The sequence below is a fragment of the Phyllostomus hastatus genome, unplaced genomic scaffold (genome assembly GCF_019186645.2).
Source record: "Phyllostomus hastatus isolate PE091 unplaced genomic scaffold, TTU_PhHast_1.1 phas_scaffold_21, whole genome shotgun sequence".
NCBI lineage: Eukaryota > Metazoa > Chordata > Mammalia > Chiroptera > Phyllostomidae > Phyllostomus > Phyllostomus hastatus.
In genome coordinates this window covers 38959508-38982010 of record NW_025334017.1, presented here as the reverse complement: position 1 = coordinate 38982010, position 22503 = coordinate 38959508, and the positions used below count along the sequence as shown (strand labels likewise).

At 48.3% G+C, this 22503-nt stretch overlaps 1 protein-coding gene across 7 annotated transcripts in view; it reads right to left on the bottom strand.

Annotated features, from left to right (window-relative positions):
* FER1L6 (fer-1 like family member 6) overlaps positions 1-22503 on the bottom strand; it is a 129178-nt gene that overhangs the window by 20074 nt on the left and 86601 nt on the right. For 6 of the 7 annotated variants that reach the window (XM_045860989.1, XM_045860987.1, XM_045860993.1 and 3 more), the window contains 11 exons: positions 17688-17798; positions 17274-17435; positions 15943-16123; positions 14752-14969; positions 13146-13268; positions 11630-11669; positions 10318-10433; positions 9178-9309; positions 8129-8254; positions 4771-4898; positions 815-985 (listed from right to left, as the gene is read on the bottom strand). In XM_045860989.1, coding sequence (XP_045716945.1) covers positions 815-985; positions 4771-4898; positions 8129-8254; positions 9178-9309; positions 10318-10433; positions 11630-11669; positions 13146-13268; positions 14752-14969; positions 15943-16123; positions 17274-17435; positions 17688-17798 — 1508 coding nt within the window. The remainder of the gene's footprint in view (positions 1-814; positions 986-4770; positions 4899-8128; positions 8255-9177; positions 9310-10317; positions 10434-11629; positions 11670-13145; positions 13269-14751; positions 14970-15942; positions 16124-17273; positions 17436-17687; positions 17799-22503) is intronic. The other variant, XM_045860988.1, reaches the window with a different exon arrangement.

Genomic DNA, 22503 nt, shown 5'->3' with positions numbered 1-22503 from the left:
AGATAAAGTGCTTCCCAGATAAGGTCAAGTTAAAGGAGTTCATCATGACCAAGCCCTTATTATATGAAATGTAAAAGGGACTTATCTAAGAAAAAGAAGATAAAAAATATGAACAGTAAAATGACAACAAACTCACAGCTATCAACAACCAAACCTAAAAAAACAAAAATGAATAAACAAACCATTAGAATAGGAACAGAATCACACAAATGGAGATCACATGGAGGTTATCAGTAGGGAGGGGGAGAGGGAGGGTACAGGGAATAAGTAGCATGGATGGTAGGCACAAAATAGACAGGGGGAGGTTAAGAATAGTATGAGAAATGCAGAATCCAAAGAACTTACATGTACGACCCATGGACATGAACTAAGGGGGCAGGGAACGCAGGTGGGAGGGGGTGTGCAGGGTGGAGGGGACTAAAGGGGAGGAAAAATGGGACAACTGTAATAGCTTACTCAATAAAATATATGTATTTTAAAAGTGTTAGTTATAATTAACTACAATATTTGCATGTGTGCTCTATTAATCATCCTTCTGGCATCATTTCCATCGAGGAACTCAGCCCACCAGGCCCAGCTGATTGAGTGAGCACATACAATTCAGCTCCTGTCTCTTGAAGAACCTAGTGCTGCCTCCCCAGCCCCAACCACCCTCCGCTGCAGTGAGCACCTTCATCAGCCCAGCCCAGCCCTGCCGACGTGGAGCCTGTGTGAGACGTTAAGGCTGAGCCTCGGCCGGCCCTCCTGGAGCAGGCACGACCCGAGGCCGCAGCCTCGAGACCCCCGTCAGTGTCCCTGCAGGGAAAGGACTTACATCTCGTACTGGCTCTGGAGGCCACAGATGGCTCGGTGTTTGCTGTAGAAGCGGTTCTCCAGGTCAACCCTGGTCTCGCCGATGAGGTCGTCTGTCCCAATCATGTCGTGGTCGTAGATCAGGACGGACAGCAGGGACTCCTTTGGGAACGTGGCCTGGATCTCAAATGACCTGCAGCCCAAGGAGAAGCTTCGGGAATCAAAACCATTTACCTCGCCTACAGTTCATATAAATGTGCTAAGTGCTCAGGAACTTGACACTTAGTGGATATTTATTTGGCTTAACTTTTCATTGAGATGCAAACAATGTCCAATTCTGTTGCCACTTTTCAGCAGCCAATAATCTCTTTCCACAGCCATCAGCTGCAGTCTGTAACTAGGTTAGCAGCTAGATGCAGAGGAAAACCCTTGGGTTTTTGGTCTCAAACTGATTTCCAACCTTGGTTTCAGATCAGTAACTTCCTGGTTGTAAAACTTCGGAAAGTTACTTCATCCCCCTTGGCCTCCTTACATGCAGACAGGGATAAATGTCTTCTTTATAGGGCAGCATGGTGGCTAAATGTTGTTTTTATAAAACATTGTTTTTATAAAATGCATGTTGTAGTTCTGGGCATTTAGCTGGTACCCCCAAATTGCCGTTCCTTTCCCCTCCATTCTTGCTTTAGCAGGGAATGCCAGCTGAGTTTGTGGTAAGTGAAAGCCCTATCCAAGGCGGACAAATCATAAAGACGTGGGAGTGCAGGGCTGGAATCCTGTCTCTACAGGACCTGAAGCCCCTGAGAAAGGAGACCCACCTTCTCATCTCTGCCTTGTTGGAGCCTGCAGTTTGCTGTGGACAGGAGACAACCCATGTTTCCCTGAGCTGTCGGGGACCTTGGGGGCCACTATGTCCAGTTCCTCTACTTTACAGATACGAACATGAAAATCCAGAGGACGCAAGTGACTCGGTTAGGAGCATAAATCCGCCTAACGACTGTAAGTGCCAGTTTCTGACTCTTCATTCAGTTCTGGCTCTTCCCATGCGGCCACACCAGCGCCAGGTGCTGAAAGGGGCATCGGCCCCATTCGACTTCCTGCCACAATGCATTATCCGAGGCACAGAGCATTTGAGAAGATGAGGATTAAATTTCCAGTGAACCCCTGCATGTGAGGGAAATGTCTTCCTGCAAACCAAATCAAGACACACTGATGCTTCTCTCGTGGTTCCTGACCCTCACTGCCCGGGGAAGAGGTGGGGCGGCCTGGGAGCACGGGACACAGAGGAGGCGGTGTGGGGGGTGGTAGTGAGGGCCCACTCTTCTCCTGTGTGTCTGCTGCCTGCCAGCTCTGCCGGTCCACTCAGCCCCGACTCCCACTCTCTCCATCCAGGCAGGAACTGCAATCCCAGCACAACCTGAGCCAATTAGCCATCCCCAGAGAGAAAGAAGCAGGCATGCTCCCCAGCTCCGGGGACTGGAACTGACTGAGGCAGCTCCAGCAGGCCAGGGAGTGCTGTGTGGGAAGAAATTAGCGTCCTCCACCTACAGACATTGTATTGCCTCCCTGGGGCTCCAGGATTTGGATTGCCAATGGTAATTGATTCCTGAGGCAACTCACAAGGAAGCCTGCAGCTGCCTGTCTCTGAGTTTAGTTGTCACACGGCTGCTGCAACCAAGAAAGGACTTCTTCTTAAGTGCTAATTGCCCCTGGCAACCATGACAGATGCTGCAATTGCTCTGTTCCTTTATCCTAAGATGTATGCTCCCAGATTAACCTCTCCTCAATTTTCATTGGAGCTGTCATTAGAATGAACTGCCCTGGCTGGACTCTCAGCCCCCCAGGGAAAAACTACGCTTATATCCACTTGTGTGGATCTCCAGATACAATGGTGGTTTGAGAGAATGCACCATGACAAAATGCACCGTGACTTGGGTCAAACCTGAGCCTTTTTGAAGCATTTCATACCTCTAAGCCTTCAGAAACAGTGGCATATTTCTGTCCTGGTGTGCATTCTTTTGTTTATTCCTTTGTTCACTTGACAATATTACACACGCACTATATGCCAGGCACTGCGGTTGTTAAGAAAATGGGGCACCACCAAGGTCTGCAGACAGGTACCCCCTCAGGCTGATGCAAAGTGACAGGGTCCCATTAAGTCCCACTGGAAACTGAGGGACCCTGGAGGTTTGTCCATCCATCTGTTCATTCATTCATTCATTCATTCATGAGTCATGCATTCACTCATTCATTCTACAAATACTTATCGGCTGTGTGCTCTGTGCCATGCCCTGTCCTCGTGCTGTGGACGTGGCGTTGAACAGACTAGACCAAGGCCCTGCTCCAGTGCCGCTTGTGCTCTAGTTGGGAGATGGCCAATAAACACCCAAACATGTCAACCTGTGCCAGAGGCCACGAAGGCAGATGAGGCCAGGAAGGCAGGCAGGGTGCCAGAGGTCAGGGGGTGCAGCCTATGACCATCATCCTCACACAGGAGTGAGGTCCCAAGGAAGGAGTCCCCAGGCCTCAGGTCAGGCCCAGGAGCCCACTGCCCTTCCTGCTGGAGCGCTGCAAGACTGAGCCAGCAACTTCCGTCCCAAGTAACCATTAAATACCCGTCTGACAAAGCGTCCACATGTGGAAGGCTTCTGGAAGATTCTTTGCAGTGCCGAGGCAGGAGAGAATATTCCGTCACCCCCTCCTCCTGTCTGCCACAGCCACAAGCGGGGGTAATAAAACCAGTCTACTTCAGGGCACTGTGGTGAGAATGGCTAATAAAAAGTGACTACAAAGCACTTGGCAAAATGAAGTGCTAGTTACATAAACGGCAGATAATGCTAAAGGTCACCTCTGGATCAGGGAAGCAAGGGTGTGTTTCCCTGGCGTCGTTTTAATCATTCTCATAAACCTGGAGAGGCCAAATCATTCATGTCCTCATTTCCTCCAAAGCAGTCAAGTTTTAAGAGTCTGGCGCTGATCAAATGTCAGAGAGTCCAAAGAGATCACGAATGTGTAAATGAATTTGAATAAGGCTGATGGAGATTTCATCCCAAACTTCTTGTGACTCGGAAAAAGAAATTCAATGCACTCAAAATGTATCCGTTGCTAAGATGATTATAAAAGGAGACAGACAGTGAATGTGTTTTGATGGTCTCCTACGGGTTAGCACAGATGGTATGCAAGGTGTTGTGTATTTAGTCTCCTAAAGGCTCCTGAGAGTCTAGTGTCACTGTTGTTGCTTTACAGATGAGGAACGCTGGGATCAGAGAGGTTGAGCCACCTGCACAAAGTCACACAGCCCGTATGTGGCAGAATGAAGCCTGCACCTGCGTGACTCCGATGTTAACAGCGATCGGGTGCACTAGCCCAAGCAGGGAACACAAAGTCAGGAGACAAGGGGGCGTGGTAGGTTTCCGTGACCTGGGGAGTGCCGGCTTCACCTGGACGGACACGGATGAGAGGATTTTCAAAACCCTTTGCAGGAAACAAAGCACACGTGGGGGATGCAGTTCAACTTTTTTTTTTACTTCAGGGGTCACCTCAAGTGAGGGGCAAAATGATATGATGGGGAAGTCCCTTCGGTGGGAGACAGGACCAAAGGTCTGGCCCCTTTTCTCTTCCACGCATGAGCTGTGTGAACTGTTATGGTTCTAAACCTCTCTGGGCCTTTGGCTGACTTGTTTGTAAAAAAGAAACCTCTCTGTCCAGATGCAGGAGGCTGAACCTCGCAAAATCATTATTGGAAAACCACAGGCATGAAGATCACCGTGTGCCCCTTTATACTGGAAGGGACCAAGGGAAGAATTGGGCCTTTCTCTGCAACGTTAGGTTCGGTTGGCCAGTATCACAAGCAGAGGTCAGCACTGAACCCCCGCCACCCTTTACTCAGACCCACACACGTGTACAATGCACCCCCCCCCAGAAACACAGCAGGGACAAATGCGGAGAGGACAAGGCAATGCCACCCAGACGGCCACTGACCTTCCAAATACGGGGTTCAGCTGTTTGGGGATGTATTTGTCTCGGTCTTTGATTTCCGTTTTGCCAAGCCTGACCACGATGTAGGGGTCCGATTTTCCATCCGGGTCAGCGGGGCTGAGATTGAACGCCTGCGGGGAAGAGAGGAGACCCCCTTGGTCCCGAGGTTCTCAACACTGGCCACGCCCTGAGCTTGCCCGCCTGGGAGTCTTAGAAAAATATGCCTGAGTTCCGACCTCAGGTACTCTGATGTAACTGGCCCTGGGCTTCGGGAGTTTTAGAAGTGCCCTTGATGATTCAGAGGATGCAGCCAAGGTTAAAAACCACTGAGTTAACCTCTCGATTTTGCTGTTACAAGAAGAGTTACCAGCTTTGCCAAAGTTCACTTTCTCTGGAGTTGTTGCTGCAGTGGAAAGCGGCACTTGGCACAGAGAAATGAGGAATATGCCAGACCAGGAGGCAGAAGGCACGGATCTGAGTTCTGGTTCTAGGTACTCTGAGATCTGTCTGTAAAATCATGGCATGAACCAACCCCACCGCCCCCCACCCCCACCCACTACAGGGCTCCTCACAGAAAAAATGGGCTCTGAATTCATGACCTCTCGGTATGCATTTAGCACTGACTCGTTGATTTAAGTCTGACCCCAGACAAGCTGGTCAATAAACCATCACAAGAAAACACTTTCTAAGAGGAGGCTGGGGTAGGGGGCCAGGGAGGAATGATGTTGAAAACCTGCAGAAACGCTGCCCACATGAGAGCTGAGTGAGAAACAACCCCACATGCAGCACACAAAGCTCCGTTTCCAAGGGTGTTCATTAGCACATTGTTTAATAGCCACGTTTGCAGACAAGCTACGCGTCAGTTACTTCAGGGGAAACTTCATCCAAAACAGTCCCTTCCCCATTGACCCTCCTCACATCACCCAGTTCTAATCATCCACTCAGCACTTATCTCCGACATTCATATTATCTATCCGTTCCCTTGTTTATGTGCAATCCGTTCTTAATGCCCCGCCACCTCCAGCTGGTGATAGTCTCCAGGAGAGCAAAGGTACTGCCTGTCTTGTTCATTATATTATCTCTAGGACCTCGGCTACAGTCTTAATATTTGTTGAATGAATGAATAATCGGATGATGACGTTAACTCAGGGAAACACTGAGTGGCCACTAAGAAGAATGAGGAAGACCTGTATGTACTGGCATGGGAAAATGTCCAAGTCATATCACTAGCTAAGAAAAGAAAATAGAAAATCAATATGCAATGTATCAAGCAGAGCTCCATCAAATAAATACCTGGGTGAAGTTGTGGACAAGTAGAAATAGATACAGACTTCTTTGCATAGACATAAAAAGTAAGTTATTTCTGGGGGTGGAACTGTAGAGGTGGAACGATTTTTCTTTCCTTTTGTAACTTTTAAATAGCATTTTTTTTTACTTATTGGTGTTTTATTAAAGGCTTTAAATTAACGTATTATGTAGTTAATTGATTACATATAGTGTGAGAGAATAAACCACACAATTGTTGTTATTAGAAATGCCCGTGAGAAGCATGGACTGTCCACAGTTGTGGTGACTGTATCCTACATCCTGCAACCCAGGACTATCACTCCCTGACTCTTCATTTATTCAAGTCCTGCTTGTCATCACGTCCCAGCCCAAGCCCTCCCTCCTCCACGCTGCTTCCTGAGCAGAGCCTGATCTGCGTTCCTGGCCTTTGTCAAAAGGGTGCTGGACAGAGAAAAGTGTGCTGTGGCCGTTTGCTGGATGAATCCATAAATAATGATCCTTCCCCAGTCCATGCAGTCCAAACACTTTCTCCCTTTCCTTGAACTGCTCGTACCCTCTCTTTCTGGCTCCCCCAAACTCTGTCCCATAACACCGTAGCTCTGCAGGGTTTTTGGTAGAGGGAGAAAACGTGTGGGGCATTGTGTTTAGAACATGCTCATGAAGATTCAACAGGTAAGTAGATTTCTTTGCTTCTGGATTTTCAGAGCCTTAAATGTTCTAACAAGCTCCGTGAACCTCGGGGGTTGGTGGAGGGAAAAAATATTATATGCACCATTCTCAAATATATTTGTACACATGATCTGTTTCCAAGAAATGCATATTAATCATTTCACCCAAGACACTTCCCAAGACACGAGTGACCTGAACAAAATTTAGGAAAAGTTAGCCTAAACTATCCTGGAGGTGGGTGTTTAGAATAGACCACCCAGCACAGCCAGTGATCCCTTACAAGGACGTCCAATCTCAACATCCCCGGTGAGTGGAACACACTGGGCACGGGGTGGGCGTGGCAATGATGATGAAACATGAGCACAGTGTGACGGAGAGGGAGACATGTACTTCTCCCTTAGCGTTAAAGAATTCGTTTTTGATTTATGTTTCATTGATGTATTCAAAAAAGAGGATGCAGGCAATGTATGCAAAGAGTTAATATAAAATTAGACTACCGCAATCAAATAAGATTATGATAATCAACTCCAAGTTCAGGAGGTGAAACAAATACAGGAACCGTAAAGGTTCAGCAGACAATTGCTTTGATTAAGAATCGGATTTGGCCTTGAGCTTCCTGGCAATGGGGCCCCAAAGTTTCACAATCACAGTGCACTGCTTTCATACTCAGGAGGGCAGAGGAGATTTCTCTCAGAAACACATTCACAATGAAATTTCTGCCTGCCATGGTGCCTGAGGCCCCGTCACGGCAGGGGGTGGGGGTGGATTTCACAGTGGCAGCTGCCCTGTTCGTCTCTCTAACAGTCTGGCCTGTGAGCTCCCTGTTTCCGGCCTATTTGGTTTTCTTCCCAGTTAGCAGGCAAACCCAGAGAGCAAATAAAGCTACACACATAAATTCTGTGAAGCCAGCAATAAATGTCCAAGTCACCAGCTAAGCTTCATATGCCTTGTTATTGGCTGAATTGTGTCCTCTCAAAATTCCTATGTGGAAGCCCTGACCCCCAGTGGGGCAGTATTTGGAGATAGAGCAATTAGGGAGGTAATTAAGGTTAAAGGAGTCTTAAGAGTGGTGCCCTAATCCATTAAGACTAGTGGCCTTATAAGAAGATGAAGTGACACCAGAACTCTCTCTCTCTCTCTCTTCCACTCCCTCTCTTTCTCTCCCCCCACCGGCGTGCATACACAGGCAAGGCCATGTGAGGACACAGCATAAAGTGGCCACCTACAAGCCTGGGAGAGAGGCTTCCCTAGAAACCAACCCTGATGGCGCCTTGATCACGGACTCCCAGCCCCCACAACTGTGAGAATATGAATGTCAGTTGTTGAAGTTACCCAGCCTGTAGCGTTTTGTTAGGCAGCCCGAGCAGACGAAGACAGCCCCTCAGAGTAGACGAGGATAGCTCACCGCCACGATGTACACCCTGATCAGGACTGTGACCGGGTGGTTGGGTGGGATCCCTTGCTGGATTCTCATCTGTCCTCTGTCCTCAGAGCTGGAATCCGTGGGGCTTTTGTAAATGCAGAAAGAGCCCTGGAACCACAAAGCACGACCCATTGAAACAAGATGGTCCTATGTCCCACCAAAAACCACTGAAGACATAACACTGGGAAATCGACCACCGTCGAGCACCAGCAGGACCTGGGCTGGCACTCCCCTTGCCCTGCGGGTGTCTGCAGGAAATTTATGTAACCTGCCTGCAACTGAGCTTCTTCATGGCCCATCAGTGAGTGGGTGTTGGCACAGCTGCACCTGCCCACAGGGCTGTTATGTGAGGAACCCGAGTAGGAATGTCGGATGGGACACTGAGCGCCTTTGACCTGTGGCTGCTGAGCTCATGCTTTCTCCTGTTATCTCGTTCAATCCTGACTGCAGTATTTCGACTTTCAGATGTTGTAACCAAGGCTCAGAGAGGTCCAGTACTGCTCGAGATCATGAAGCTAGAGTAATTCGTATTATAACAAGGCTCAAAATCGACACCGGCAAACTGCAACACCCATGCTATTTCCAACACACCACACTGCATACACAGGGCCCAGCATGCAGTGGGTTCTTTAAGTGTCAGCCACTGCTTTGAGATGCTGACACTGTCACTCTGCCAGGTGAAGGGTTTGTGTTATTTGATTAGTGTAACCATCCATCTGGTAGATTCACATAATTTATACATTTGGTAGGTCGGGGATGGGAAGAGCGAAGTAAAATCTATTGATTCTTTTATGTAACAATTCTCTCTCCATATGTTCCACTGGACTGAGTTCCAACCCACTTCACTGGCCATGCACCACATCTCTCAAAAGACTGGCGCTGGGCCTTGTGAGGTTCCAGAGAGGGCCTGGTATAAAGGTGTAGGGTTTTCCTTATACACATCCCATGTCACAATCCCATTAACAGAATCGAGTCGTACCTGATATCTGTGGACAGGAGAACCAGATAAAAGAGTTAACTCGGGCACTTGCCTTAAACTTCCCTATGACTCGGTCTCCATCGAGGCCATGGTCATCTTCTGTAGACTTCCCTCTGAAGAGCTCGAAGGTTTTCACCCAGTCTTCAAAATTATTAAATTCACTCTCGAGGTCGCCATCGTATATCTTTAGGGAAAAGGGAGAAGTGCATGTTCAGACAAAGGAAAAAAGGACCAGGATCGATTTAATGAGAAGTGCCAAGATTCTCCAGAGCCAGACTTTGTATACACCCCTTGGAAAAAAGCTAGAGGCTGCTGTTAATTTATCTTTAGCAAAATAAGAAATATGATTGACTCAGCATTCCAGAATCTAAATATCTAAAATTTATAAAACCTTTTTAATAAACTCTGAAATTCCAAAAAGTATAGCTAAACCCAAAGTTTTAAAATAGAATATAAAAATATAAATATGACAAACATTTTAAGAGCTAATTGATGTCACTGGTTTTTGGATACAGACTATGATATTTTGAGGACAATCCAATCAATATATGTTCATTAAGCATCTAATAATTAACACATATAAAGTGATAAAATATGTTTTTATTGTAATACATATAGACATGAGTTTTCCAAGTGGGAAATTGTATATACACTTTAGAAATGCAAAATAGAGTTGAGTTTTAGGATTGGTAATATAATTAAATCACTTATTCAAATTTTCTATCAAAATGACTTACCTAAATCTGTTACCTACATACATAATGTTCATACTCCTAGTTTTCATATCCATCCATGTGCCTCTAGCTAATAGCCTCTGGATAATGTTAAAATTGGTCAGACGGAACTGACTTTAGTTCGAGTTAAAAATCCTGCTATCTTGAGGGTGTACACATCCGCATGGTGATGTCAGGCTCCAAGAGGTGAGCCAGGGGAACTCGTACACTGTCAGTTACCTTGCTGAGTCTGGGCTAACCAATGTACGTTATGCCCCTTTTTAATACGAAGATATAGAAAATGGAAAATAAGCAAGCTCCATTGCCTTGGCTTACGTGCTTGGTAAACTTTCTGTATCAGTGATTATAATGAAGTAAATTAGTGCAGACAAAGGCACTGCTAGGGTTGACTAAAGCACCAACAAGCCCCTTCTGAGCCTCCCACCCCATCTGAGGGGGCGATGGCTGTGTCCACACACCTTCAAGACAGCCAGGTTGGGGATTTCATCTTCTTTGACTTTCTTCTTGAGCAATTTGTCTTTCTTCCTCTTCGGGCCTTCTTCTATATTCACCACTACATCATCTGGTTTTGCCTCTGTGGATATTTAGTGGAAACTGTTAGACTTCTCATGGCTGTTGAGACGAGAAGAAACAAAGTCAAGCTCCCTCTTTCCTTTAGCTCTAGCCTGTGTCATGACACTTCTTTCCAAGAAGAAATATAACATTTTGCTGTAGGACTTTTATAGCGCACTACAGAACCAGAAGAATTGCCTCTCCCATAGGAACACAATGCCAGCAGGTCCCCTGGGGCCAGTTTTGCTGGCCTGTCCTGTTGTATGTAAGAATTCCTTAAACGAGGCCCAGAAATGGGGAAATAATTTGCCCAGTCATCCAACTAGCAAAGAACAGACCCAGAATGGACGGACTCCAACGCTTTGAGTTACGTTCCCTCTCAGATCTGTTTAGGAACTGGATGTTCATCTATTTTAATAACCTGAGACTCAAATATGTTAAGGGTTTTGCACAGAGTTAGAGAGATCACTCAGCAGTCTTTTAGGAGCAGGCTCTAGAAATAAACCGCCTGAGGCAGACTTCTAGCTCTGCTATTTTCTAGCTGTGTAAACTTGGGCAAGTTACTCCATCTCTTTGGACCTGTTTCCCCATCCACAAAATGAAGACAGTACTCTTTATGTCATGAGATGGCCTTAGAATGAAATACACTAATGAGGAGGGGTCCAAGGAACTGAGCCTGACTCTGGTTTCCTTCCTTCCATCCGTGTCACTTGAAACAGCAATTAGCCACTTGATGTTTCTGTGGTTTTGGGGCCAAGACCTTCTTCTGTTGGCTTGATTTGAATTGGAGGTCATTTCTGATCCCAGGCCTCTTTCGTTTGATTTCTGCCAAACCAGATTCACCCAGTGCTTGTAAACTGAGTTTTGGAAGCTAAATCCAGGTCACCTCTGTTAAAGTTTATCAGGTTGGCTCTGGCCTGTCACCCCAACTCACTTCTATGTTTACCCCGCTGTTTCTACATTGAGACTGTCAATGCAGGGGCGTGAGCCAAAGGGTTGGTTTCATCACTGAACTGGATTCAGGAGACCTGGGACCCGGTCCAAGTGCAGCTGAAATCAGCAACATGACCTTTTTAAGGTGCTGGCATCTTCCGGACATTGGTTCCACACTTGGGAAACAAGGGCAGCTCTAACGGACCTCGAGTGGCTTCCGTTTTATAATTCTCTTATGCAAATGGCCTTCTTCAATGTTCAAACGTCCCCAGCACAGCTACTTACCTGTGTCGCCTTTTTTCTCTTTGCGATTTCTCTCCTTTTCCTTTGAGAGAGACAGAGACAAGATTATCGACACTGTCATGTCTCACTTACTCCTGCTAACTGCTAAGAGTTCTAATTCAATTATCTCAGTCCTCTGCGTTCTCAGAGATGTCATTTTTTTTTTCATTCTCACCTGAGGATATTTTCTCATTGCTTTTAGAGAAAAGAGGCAGGGAGAGAGAGAAACATTGATAGGTTGCTTCGCATATGTGTCTGGACCAGGGATTGAAACTACAACCTAGGTATGTGCCCTGACCAGACTCAAATCCTCAACCTTTCAGTTACAGGATGACACTCCAACCAGATGAGGCACTCCAACCAGCTAAGCCAGCTAGAGCAGAGATACCACTTTAGGAGTATTTAAACAGCCCCTAAGTTGGCCCCCTAAGGAAGGCTCACTGTAAACACCTGAGATCCAAGGGCAGTGAGAGGCCCTGCTCCCGAGAAAGGTGCCCACACATCCAAGGAAAGTGCCACCAAGCTGTAGACTCCCTTGTCTTTAGGCGCAGCCTTCTCTCAGCTGCTGCAAATCAACCCCTCTTCCTACTATTTTTCTGCCTCCCTGGGGCATCGCTTTGGTCTGATCACCTCAGCCTGCAGCTCTGAGTTTGCCTGCTGGTGTACTGGGCTGTTGGGTTGGCCCCAGGGACCGGGGAGGTGAGCAGAGAAAGAAGAAAGGGCTGAGCACTCCCCGGAAACGGTGTGTCCGTTGTCCGTTGCAACAAAAGGAGAGAGGTTGAGTGAGGGACTAACATTCGATTTGTTTATTTAACTATATATCAATCTTCATGGACAATCCTAAATAAATAAACCATAGTCTTTCCAAAGTCAAGAATCAGAAGACTTTCTGTTCAATTACATATAGTGATATCTGACTAAGTTCCCTTTCCTTTCTTACTCAGGAATGAGATGTCTTACCAAATTCAGCCACTGAGCTTTGGTTGAATCTCCAGACTCACTTCCCACTGGTTCTCCAGCTTTATCACTCAATCCCTTCCATTTTCCATGCTAATGAGCTAGCAACACACTGATCAGTCCCACTTGCTAAGGCCAAGACCTCTGCCTTTACCTGGATAGCTTCCCATGTGAACTTAGAACCCTGCTGGAGACCTGGGGCCTTCTGAGCTGGGTATCTCCAGGTGGACCTGAAGCCCCCATCACTGATGCCCACCTGTGCAGAGACCCCATTTCTCCTGGCTGGACCTCCCTGAGTCTGACTGCTGGGCAGACTCTCCAGGCGCCATACTGGACTGAACGCCCTTCCAGCATTTACAACAGAGCCGGCGTCTCCAGCCAGAGGGTGGGGATGCAGCAAGTCCAGATCCCTGGTCCTTCCAGGCTTTGAACCCTTCTGCAGTCAACAGAGTCCCACCCGAGTAGAGCCCACCTACAGTGGAATTTAAAAGAGGGGAAGGGTGGTAGTAGAGACGATTTTCTTATCAAGCCCTTTGACCGTGACGGCCAAGGGAGTTTCTACCTTCTGTGCTTTCTTCAGGGAAGCATAGTATTTGGACCACCAGTCGATGACGTTCTCAGCAGATTCATCCGCTATGGTCCTCTTTCTCCTTTTGCTAGACCTCCGGCAAGATTTCCTGGCATCCTGGCAAAGGACGAGGGTGGACTGTTAGTGGGACCCCATGGATCTGTGTGGGTCTGCTGGCGGTTGGCTGGTCTCCTGAAAACAGAACACACGGGTGCAGCCTGGGAGGCAGATGGAAACGCTGGCAGGTTGTTGTGGTTGTGGCTCCCTGTACCACTTCAACGCATGAAAGTTTAATAATCAGTTCATTCATTTGTTTATTCGGCAAACATTTGTTGAACAGATGTAAGATACTGTGCTTGACTTTGGGGATGTAACGGGAATTAGACATAATCCCCACATTTGGGAAGCTTAGAATTCAGGAGGGGATACAGGCTTATGATACAGTAGTAGATGGGGCATTTGCTTCAGACAGGCCTGCGCTGTAAGTCATTAAGCAATCAGTATAAATTTGGAACAATAATTCTTTCTTATCTCACTGTTGTGAGGATTAAGTGACATAATGTAGACAATTCTCCTTTAGCATCATTTCTGATTCAAATGGCTGCAAAGAAATGATACCTACGACCTAAGTGAAGGGAGTAGAAGAGACAGTGACATGTTTGGCAGAAAGGCCATATTTATTGGAGAAGACAGTTGTCCTCTTGGCAGAGACTATTTGTGCAAGACACACCACGAACCCAGTATCTGTTCACTCTCTCAGACACATCGGGGGCCCCGCCTACGAAGGTGCCGGGCATTCTATCAAATGCAGGGAATACAGAGATGCTTAAAAAACTATCTATGACTTAATGGGGCCCATGGTTTTACGGTAGCAACAAACACTTAAATGAAGAATTCTACTCTAAAATGACCAGTGCCGTGCTGGTGGGAGGGAGAGGACCCCTCGAGGGGCACATGGAGTCTGGATGAGGCGGGAGCAGCCAGAGCAAACATCCATTCATCTATGTTACTCTGCTTTGTATTTCAGCCTTTGCCATTTGCTGGGCAAACGATCTCTTAGGACTCTCTTAAAACTGCCTTCTCCTTTAAGTAAGTTGATGCACCAGAATAGGGTACTTAAACTTATGACACAGGAAGATCAATCACATCCTTGGCTTATGGCTTTCTGAATTCGTGCCCATCTCCCCTTCCAGCATCTCAGCCAGCTGGGGAGAAGTCTCACTCCTCTTCAGAATCCAGAAAACACATCTTTTTGTTCCATATAACCTTGAACAAAGTAAGTTCTAAATATTGGTGAATCAGGCCTAGACGTGGGAACCATTGTCCTTCCACGCTAATACATTAAGAAAAGTTTCTGTTCAGTTAGATATTACTGTCCCATTTGACCAGCACTTTTAAGTTCTTATACATTGCCTTGTCTGATTCCATCAACCATGCTGCAAAGTGGGCATCAATATCCCCATTTTACAGGTGAGAAAGCCGATACTTAGAAAGGTGAAGTGGCTTGCCCATGTTTGCACAGCTGGTAGGTGGGAGGATTAGAGCCTCCAGTACAAACTCTAATGAGCCCTGTAAGCATGAAGAGGGATTATATTCCGACCTTAGCTCTCCCATCCTTTGTTGGCTCCTGGGCTGCGGCTGTGTGTTCCGGCTCCAGCATAGGGGACGAGTCGGGGACGTCCACCAGGCCGGCCAGCTGAACCTGGGCAGGGTCGGGCACCACTGTGACCGGCGGCTCTACATCCACATAAATGTGATCTGTTGGGGGCTCCTGGGAGGAGCTGAGGGGCCCAGAGGGCTCAGTGGCTATCAGCAAGTCTAAAATAAGCAAAATGAAAGCACAGCTGGTCAGGCAACTGGGCTCCAGTACAGGGAGGTTATTCCAGGGACCCAAGACTGGGGATCAGACAGTCCCGGATGCAAATACGGCAAGTTCCCAGTATCGTTGAACCTCATCTTCCTTCTTTATAAAATGACAGTGAAAATACCCAGGTCACTGTGGTCATAAATGAGATCAGGATGTAAGGCATTAGCTGCTTAATAGGTAATCAATACATGGTTGTACTCATTATTGATCCTCAGAGTAATTTGAATGAGTGGAGGCCATTTGCCCTAGCATTGTTTGTGGAAGCGGGGAGTTGAAGGCAGCCTAGGGGTCTAATACAAGGGAAAAGGAAGAGCCAAGTGGAGCAGGAGCAGCTGGCAGTGGTAACGAGCTAATATACACAGAGCAACACGGACAGATGTTAAAGCACGGCTTTGATGAAAAGAGGAGGAAACCCAATGAAGGTTATACAGCACCATGTCGTAAGTGCAAATTACATGGGCTTACATTGCACAAGAACTGGTGGCATGGCGCCTATAGTGGGGAGGGGACTGGGCATGGGGACAGGGAATAAAGCACGGGGGATGGGGCGGGCAGTGGATATAGTGAAGAGCTCTAAACTGACCAATGATAATGGTACAGCATCAACTGAGAAGTGCAATGAACTCAGCTCGGTGCACCCGAGATGGAAGGTAGACCAAAGGAAAGTAGCGTCAAGCCAAGAAGAATGTCAGGGAGTAGAGGGAGGAGGGAGCACCAGTAAGAGTCAAGGAAGACTTCTCAGAGGAGTTGACTCTGATGTCATTCTTAAAGTAAGAACCTGGCAACTAAAGAAGTAGAGGTGGGACTGAAGGAGTGAATTCTTCAGAAAAATCCCGTCGATGGGCGGTGGGTGCACCTTTGTGTGGGTCCCCCAGCAGACAGCTTTGCAGTCTGCAGCCCCAGAGCCCGGGAGGAGCGTCCTACCTTGCCCACCTTGGGTTCCATCCACCTGTGAGGGCAGGGCGAGGGGCTCCCTGGATTTACACAAGAACTGCTTCAAGCAGTTGATGGTGTAGGTGCCCACCAGGGTGCTCCTCCCGAAAGCTCTCCAGTCCACCACACAGATGCTCAGGGGCGGATGCAGCAGCTCATTCTCAGGCAGCTCCTGCGGGGGGGAGAGGCCAGAATGCGGTGGGGGCTCAGCCTGGGCCTAGTCTGGCTGCCAGCACCCTGCCGACCTATCTGGAGGAAAGACCAAAGTCAGCTGGACACGCCTCCTCCCACCGTCCCTGCCTTGTCGCTCTGTTCCAGGCCACCCCTGCAGCCTGCCAGAAGTCTGGAGCATTGCCTTCCCACGCCAAGGAGAAATCACCCAAAACGTGAAGAGTGGCACGAACAGTGCATCCTAGCTTTGTGCTGCAGGAGTCACACACTTCCAAATGGCAGCCATTGTTCATCACCTTATTTTGTCGTCATTCACCAGGAGAAAGAACTCTCATCTCAAACAGGTATTTCCCCGGGCCCAGGGTATAACAGGGAGCCATTTAAAATGGAGCTGAGGGTGAGGGGCCAGTGCCCTGCCCACTCGTTTCCCTGGGGGGGCCCCGAAACTCAGCAAAGCTTGACGTGAAATGTTTGCACACACGATGCACTTTCTTTAGTTCCAGTCTCTGCTGATGCAGCATATGCGTCTGTTGGCACGGACCGCGTTGCACAAAGCAAACTCCACGGTTCGCTCCCAATCAGAGCACAAAAAAGGGTGTTGGCATATTGAAACAAAAGCACAGAAGCCAAAAAAAAAATTGCTTTAGAAGCATAAATTCAAGTGTAAACTACTGCCATTTTATGCACAAATAATTCTTTTAATCTAACCACTAAAATGAGTCTTGTGAGGGTATCCTCTAGACCAGTGGTTCTCAAACTTTAGAATGTACTGAAGGGCTTGTTCAGCCAGAGCTGTCTTAACTGGGGACCAGCCCCCCACAGTTTGTGATTCAGAAGGTGTGGGGTAGGGCCTGGGAATGTGCATTTCTCAAGGCCCCAGGTGATGCTGACGGTGATGAACTGCGGCTTCACTGGCAACCACTGTTCACCTGACTTGGTTTACTGCGTGATCTAACCTGGACCCTTTCAAAACAAAGCCACACAGCAGCAAAAGGCTATTGTATCTCAGTCTGAACGTCTGGCTTTTCACTCAGTTAGACTGTTCTTCCTTGCAGCTAGCGGATACCCTGGAACTCCAGAACTCCTCCCCCGGCCCAGTCAGTGTGTAGGAACGAAGGGCGTGGGCCCGTGGGAAAACCAGATGCCCGCACCACTTCGAAAGCGTCAGCCTGGATGCTGAAGTTTGGGTTGTTCTTGTAGCTCTGGATCACACAGGACTTGACTCCTCGTCCCGCACACTCGATGAGAACCTGCGGACGGTCCACCGAGAGCAGCTGCACCTTCTTCATCTCTCGGACGCCCCAGAAGAGAACCTAAGAGGAGAGGACCGGCAGAGCTGTCACTCAAAGCCCCAGGGAGGAGGAGCCAGCATGCAAGTCCACGTGGTGCCTGAGCACTTCAGTATGTTCTTCCAGGAAAGGACTGAGCAGTCACTCAAGGGCCCTGTCTGCTCCACCGTGTCTCCATCCCACCCCACAGTGCCCCTCATACAGTGTGAGACCGTATTGCAATGCACCACTGCCCGTTAGCCTCCGAAATCCGCTGAACCCCTCCTGGCGCCGTACCTCCACTCGGTATTTACTCAGCACGGGCCGGATGCTGGCAGGAACCGGGTAGATCTGGGTGACATCCGGCGGGTCAATGGGAGGGAGCCCTTGCAGCCCAGACGAAGGGACCTGCCACAAAGAACAAGTGCGGGTTAGACCGCCCAGGGCAGGCAGGGAAGGCCAACAGCGCCACGCCTCCGCAAGCACTTTATCCGCAAGACAGTCGTTACGGACCCAGCCCCGCCAACCCTCCCCCCACCTGGCGACTATTGATTCGTTCCCTGTGTCTGTGAGTCTGCTTCTGTTTTGTTTGTTCATTTATCTCGTTTTTACAGACTCCATTTCTAAGTGAAATCACATGGTGTTTTTCTTGCTCTGAAGGGATTAAGAAGTACAAAGTGGGGGTTTTAAGAACAGCCTCAGGGGTGTAAAGTACAGCTGAGGGAATATAGTTAATAATATTGCAGTAACTATGTATGGTGCCAGGTGGGTACCGGACTTATTGGGGGGGATCACATCCTAACTTATATAAACGTCTAATTATTATGTTGTATACCTGAAATGAATGCAATACTGTCCATGGACTATAATTGAAAAATAAAAAATGACCCACAACTAGAATGTATAAAGAGACAGATTTCATTTTAGTGGAAAGACAGTCTCATCATGGAAACACCCTAATTCCTGGCTGTAGTTCAAATACAGACAAGCTGGATGACAACCTAGGCAGCGGATGGTGCACGCTGGAACCAGGGGGTGTCCGTGGGGATGGCGAGAAGAACACGCGTGTCTTATGTGCAGCTGGGCTTCGTACTTGATGGGAAGCGGACAAGGGGGGGGGTGCAGAGAGGATGTTCCTGGGACTGTCCCACCCCAGGGAGATACATGTGAATCCGAGTCGCTTTATTTTCCCCCCTCATTCACCTGTTATTGCCATCAGCCAAATTATGCAACTGATTAAAACCCTTTCCTCCACAAGAGAGTCATTATTTTAACAAAAGTAATGATTCCAGCTTAAAATGCGACCGAGATGATGCATTTTACCACACTGAATTATTCATGAATTGACAAGTGCCTCCATTCACAAAAGTAACCCTCATTTAGTGAGCACTTAACGATGTGCCGCAGAATTGATAGGTTAAGAGAGAGGGAAGGAAAAAAAGGACAGATAGATCCTCACAACCTGATAAAACAGCATCGGAACTCCAGCCGGGGACTAGGGAGGGGGCTCTGATCAGCAGCTGGCCCTCTGAGACTTAACTACTCCCCACTTTGCGCTGCTACTACGAGAGATTCCTGCCTAATCAAATAGAAGCCACATCTTAATCAGTGCAACAGAAAATGACGCCTTTTGAAGGCAGACCTCCAAGGATGAAAAGATGCCATTTCCTGTGCATTTACAGTCAACCAAGGTGTGGGAGAACACTCACGCTTTATTAAGCTCTCACACGCATGACTCAGAAAGTCTACTGAGGAAAGGGTCTCTCCTAACCGTGCAGGCCACCCACACTGCCTTCAAGGCCTGCCTCAACCCGTCCGTCTTTCAGGAACCTGTCCCTGACTTGATCCCGGCCACTGTCCTTGGCACACAGTGTGTCCTCTCTAGAAGCTTAGCGCAGAAATCCATACTGAGCCTGGACACCGGGCTCTGCTGTGTGACTCTGCATGAGTCCCTTTCCCTCTCTGGGCCCCAGATACTGCGCCAGATGATCCCTCAAGCCCCTTGGCACGTATGAAGCACAGCTTTGGAGAAGGAGGTTCTTCGCCTCGCTGACTTTGCTAAGAGGAAGTGTTTGTTTACTTTACTTCGGTCTCCAAGCTCCTCCAGCGATGTTCGCATCCTGCAGGCCCTCGATAAATGCTTATTGGCTGACTGACATGTTCGCTCCATATGTCTGCAAAAGCCTAATTGCTGCTCATCAAAACCTGCACAGCCCAAACACAGCACTGTTTCTTTTTCACAGACATAGTCTAGTTGGCAGCGGCAGATGTGGTCAATTTAATTATAAGAAAGCTCGGAAAAGGCAGGCAGCAAGCAGACACCGCGAATGCCAAACGGGCTCACGCCAGTGAAGCTGCAGAATGAGCCAGACCAGACAGAGGTGCTGGGGGATGGGGAGGGGGCACGGCCTGCGCTGCCGGGTGGTGAAGAGGTGAGGGAGGCACAGAACTGCTGGGATGGAGGCACAAGGCGGTGCCTGCGGCATGTTGGTCTGCCCATCCTGGTGCTGCTAGAATGTCAGCCTGGGGAATGCCCTGACGAAGCTTTGGTTTGTGAGCACCTCAAAGATGCCCAGAGTGACCAGTACAGGCCTCAGAGGAGTTCACTATATGGTGGAGATTCAGTGACTTTGCCCCCGTCTAAGACGAAAGGGTTTCACAGGGAAATGAGTCAACTGTTGGCATGCGAAACTACGTGGTGTGTAAGTTACTCAGTGCATGGGGCCTGGGGAAGATAAGCCATTGTTATGAAGACAGAATGTTAAGACTCAGGGGTGCATAGGATAAATTGCCCCAAAAGCCAGGTTGCTCTAGTATCCCAGGAAAGACAAAATATCGGGGCCTCAATGGGGGTCCAGCTGCAGGGCCAGAATAGGAGCTAGGGTGCAAAATTTAAGGAGCTGCCACTCTCAGGGTCATGCATGACAAGCCTGCACACAACTGACCTTACCATGCACAGAATTAAATAGAAATCAGGCAATGTGCTGTCAGATGGAAGAAAACACTTAATTTGAGGGAGGTGAGGGTGGGGAGAGCTTCCTGGAGGAGGCATCTCTAGTTCTGAACTTTGATGATGATGTTTTTCCTAAGCAGGTAAATGGAGTGTGGAGGTTGAGGCGGGCAGCATGGGGAGATGTTCCCAAATGGGGTAACGGCCTGACTGAGGGCACAGGAGCACATCTGGGTGGTGAGGTCCGGGGACTTGGAGCAGCTGGCAGAAAGAGTCCGTGGTGCGTACGGAGCAGCAGGATGAAACAGGAGCGGAAAACGCAGCTTGAAGACAAATTTTGGGAGAGTTTAAAGGCCAGCCTATGGAAATTTGGCATTCTCCTATGGGCCAGACCTCTCCTTTCATGAGCTATAGAGAGTTATGTAAAAAAACAAAAACAAAAAAAATAAACCCACAAAGTTTCATGGTCAAAAAAACCTTTAGAAAAGGTTAGATCTTCTCAGAGTCTTCACCGTGGTGATGGGCATTTCCACTCCCCAGGGGGGATACACTATGAAGCAGTTCCCGAGTTTCCTTTTCGCTTATTTGGAGGGACTGTGTTTGGTGCTACTAACAACAGACTTTGGGGAACATTTTGGAAGTAATAAGAAGCAGGGAGCCATGGATGATTTTGGAAGGAGAGAGCAGTGTGGTGCAACTTGTGCTCTGGGAGGGCCGTGGAGGGTGCAGTGAACAAGAAAAGGGCAGGAAGGAGGCCAATGCAACAATCGCGAGGAGAAGCGGAGTCGTGAGGACCGGAAGGGTGGAAGCTGTCTCAGCAGGGGCTGGGCCTGGCTGTGGATAGAGACACAGAGCGATGAATTAAAGCTGAGTCTGAGCTTTCACGGCAGAGATTCTGGAAGAACGGCGGGCTCTGAGCCAGGACTGGGACGACAGGGTGGGGAGGAGGCAGCCCGCTTGGGCAGGGAAGGGAAGCAGACATGCTGAATGCAGTCTGAGGCACGGAAAAAGCAACGTTCTGAATCCTTCCTCCGAGACAGGGCATCGTCTCAGGACAGGAGGTGCAGAGGCTGGGGAAGCCACCCACAGATGAACAGGGAGAGCAGCTGGGGACGGGTGAAGGCATTTTCCAGCGCCCGTCTCTCAGCATGTGCGAGACCCACATGCTCGGGCAGCTGTGCTGATGATTAAATTACGCTGTGAACCAGTAATGAAATGAGAAGTCCTAATGGAACCCTAATGAATTTTATCTCTTAGGTGGCTTGCCTCTGACCACGCTTCCTCTATTAGCTCAGCTGTCAGGAAGCCCAGCGTGGAGGAAGTGAGCGGGGAGGAGAGAGCCCAGCCTCGGAGGGTCTGCAGGGAGCAGCAGGCCCAGCCCCTCGCTGACAGGTTAGGGGGCTCACACTCACAGCACCTCAAGAAGCTTCGTGTAATGACAAGAGTGGTGGGCCGAATCCAATTCCGTTAACCTCGAGCCTCAGCTTTTCAGCTTCCTTTTTTTAAAAATTAAATTTATACACAAGATATAATTTGACACAAGTACTCTATGGCATGCTTCCCACCCGAAGTCTAGTTTCCTTCTTTTTTATAGAACCACCATATGGTCCGGCAATCCTGCTTTTGGGTATTTCCCTAAAAATATAAAAACACTTATTTGTAAAGATGTACATCCCCCTATGTTCACTGCAGCTGTATTCACAATAGCCAAGGCATGAAAACCAGCCAGGTGTCCTGGACAGGTGATTGGATGCAGAAGGGGTGGTGCGTCTATCCAATGGAACACCCCTCAGCCATAACAACGTGGAATATCGCAGTCTGCAACAACGTGGATGGAGCTTGAGAGTCTCATCCTGAGTGAAGCCAGTCAGATGGAAGAGGACGGAAACTGAACGATTTCATTCATGGGTGGAATATAAAACAAGAAGGAACAAAGCAACAAAACGAGCCTCAGCTTTCTGACATGTAAAGTGGGAACCCTGGCAAGATTTAGCTTCCCACGCCAGCCACTCCTCTACTGCTTTTACCGCCTGTACTATCACCCAGTAAACGCTGTCATTAGGTACAGTTTTGCTTTAAAGAATGAAACTTGCACATTGCTAAGGCAAACAAGGACCACATGCCGTACACGGAAAGTAACTTTAAAAATGAAAATAAAACATG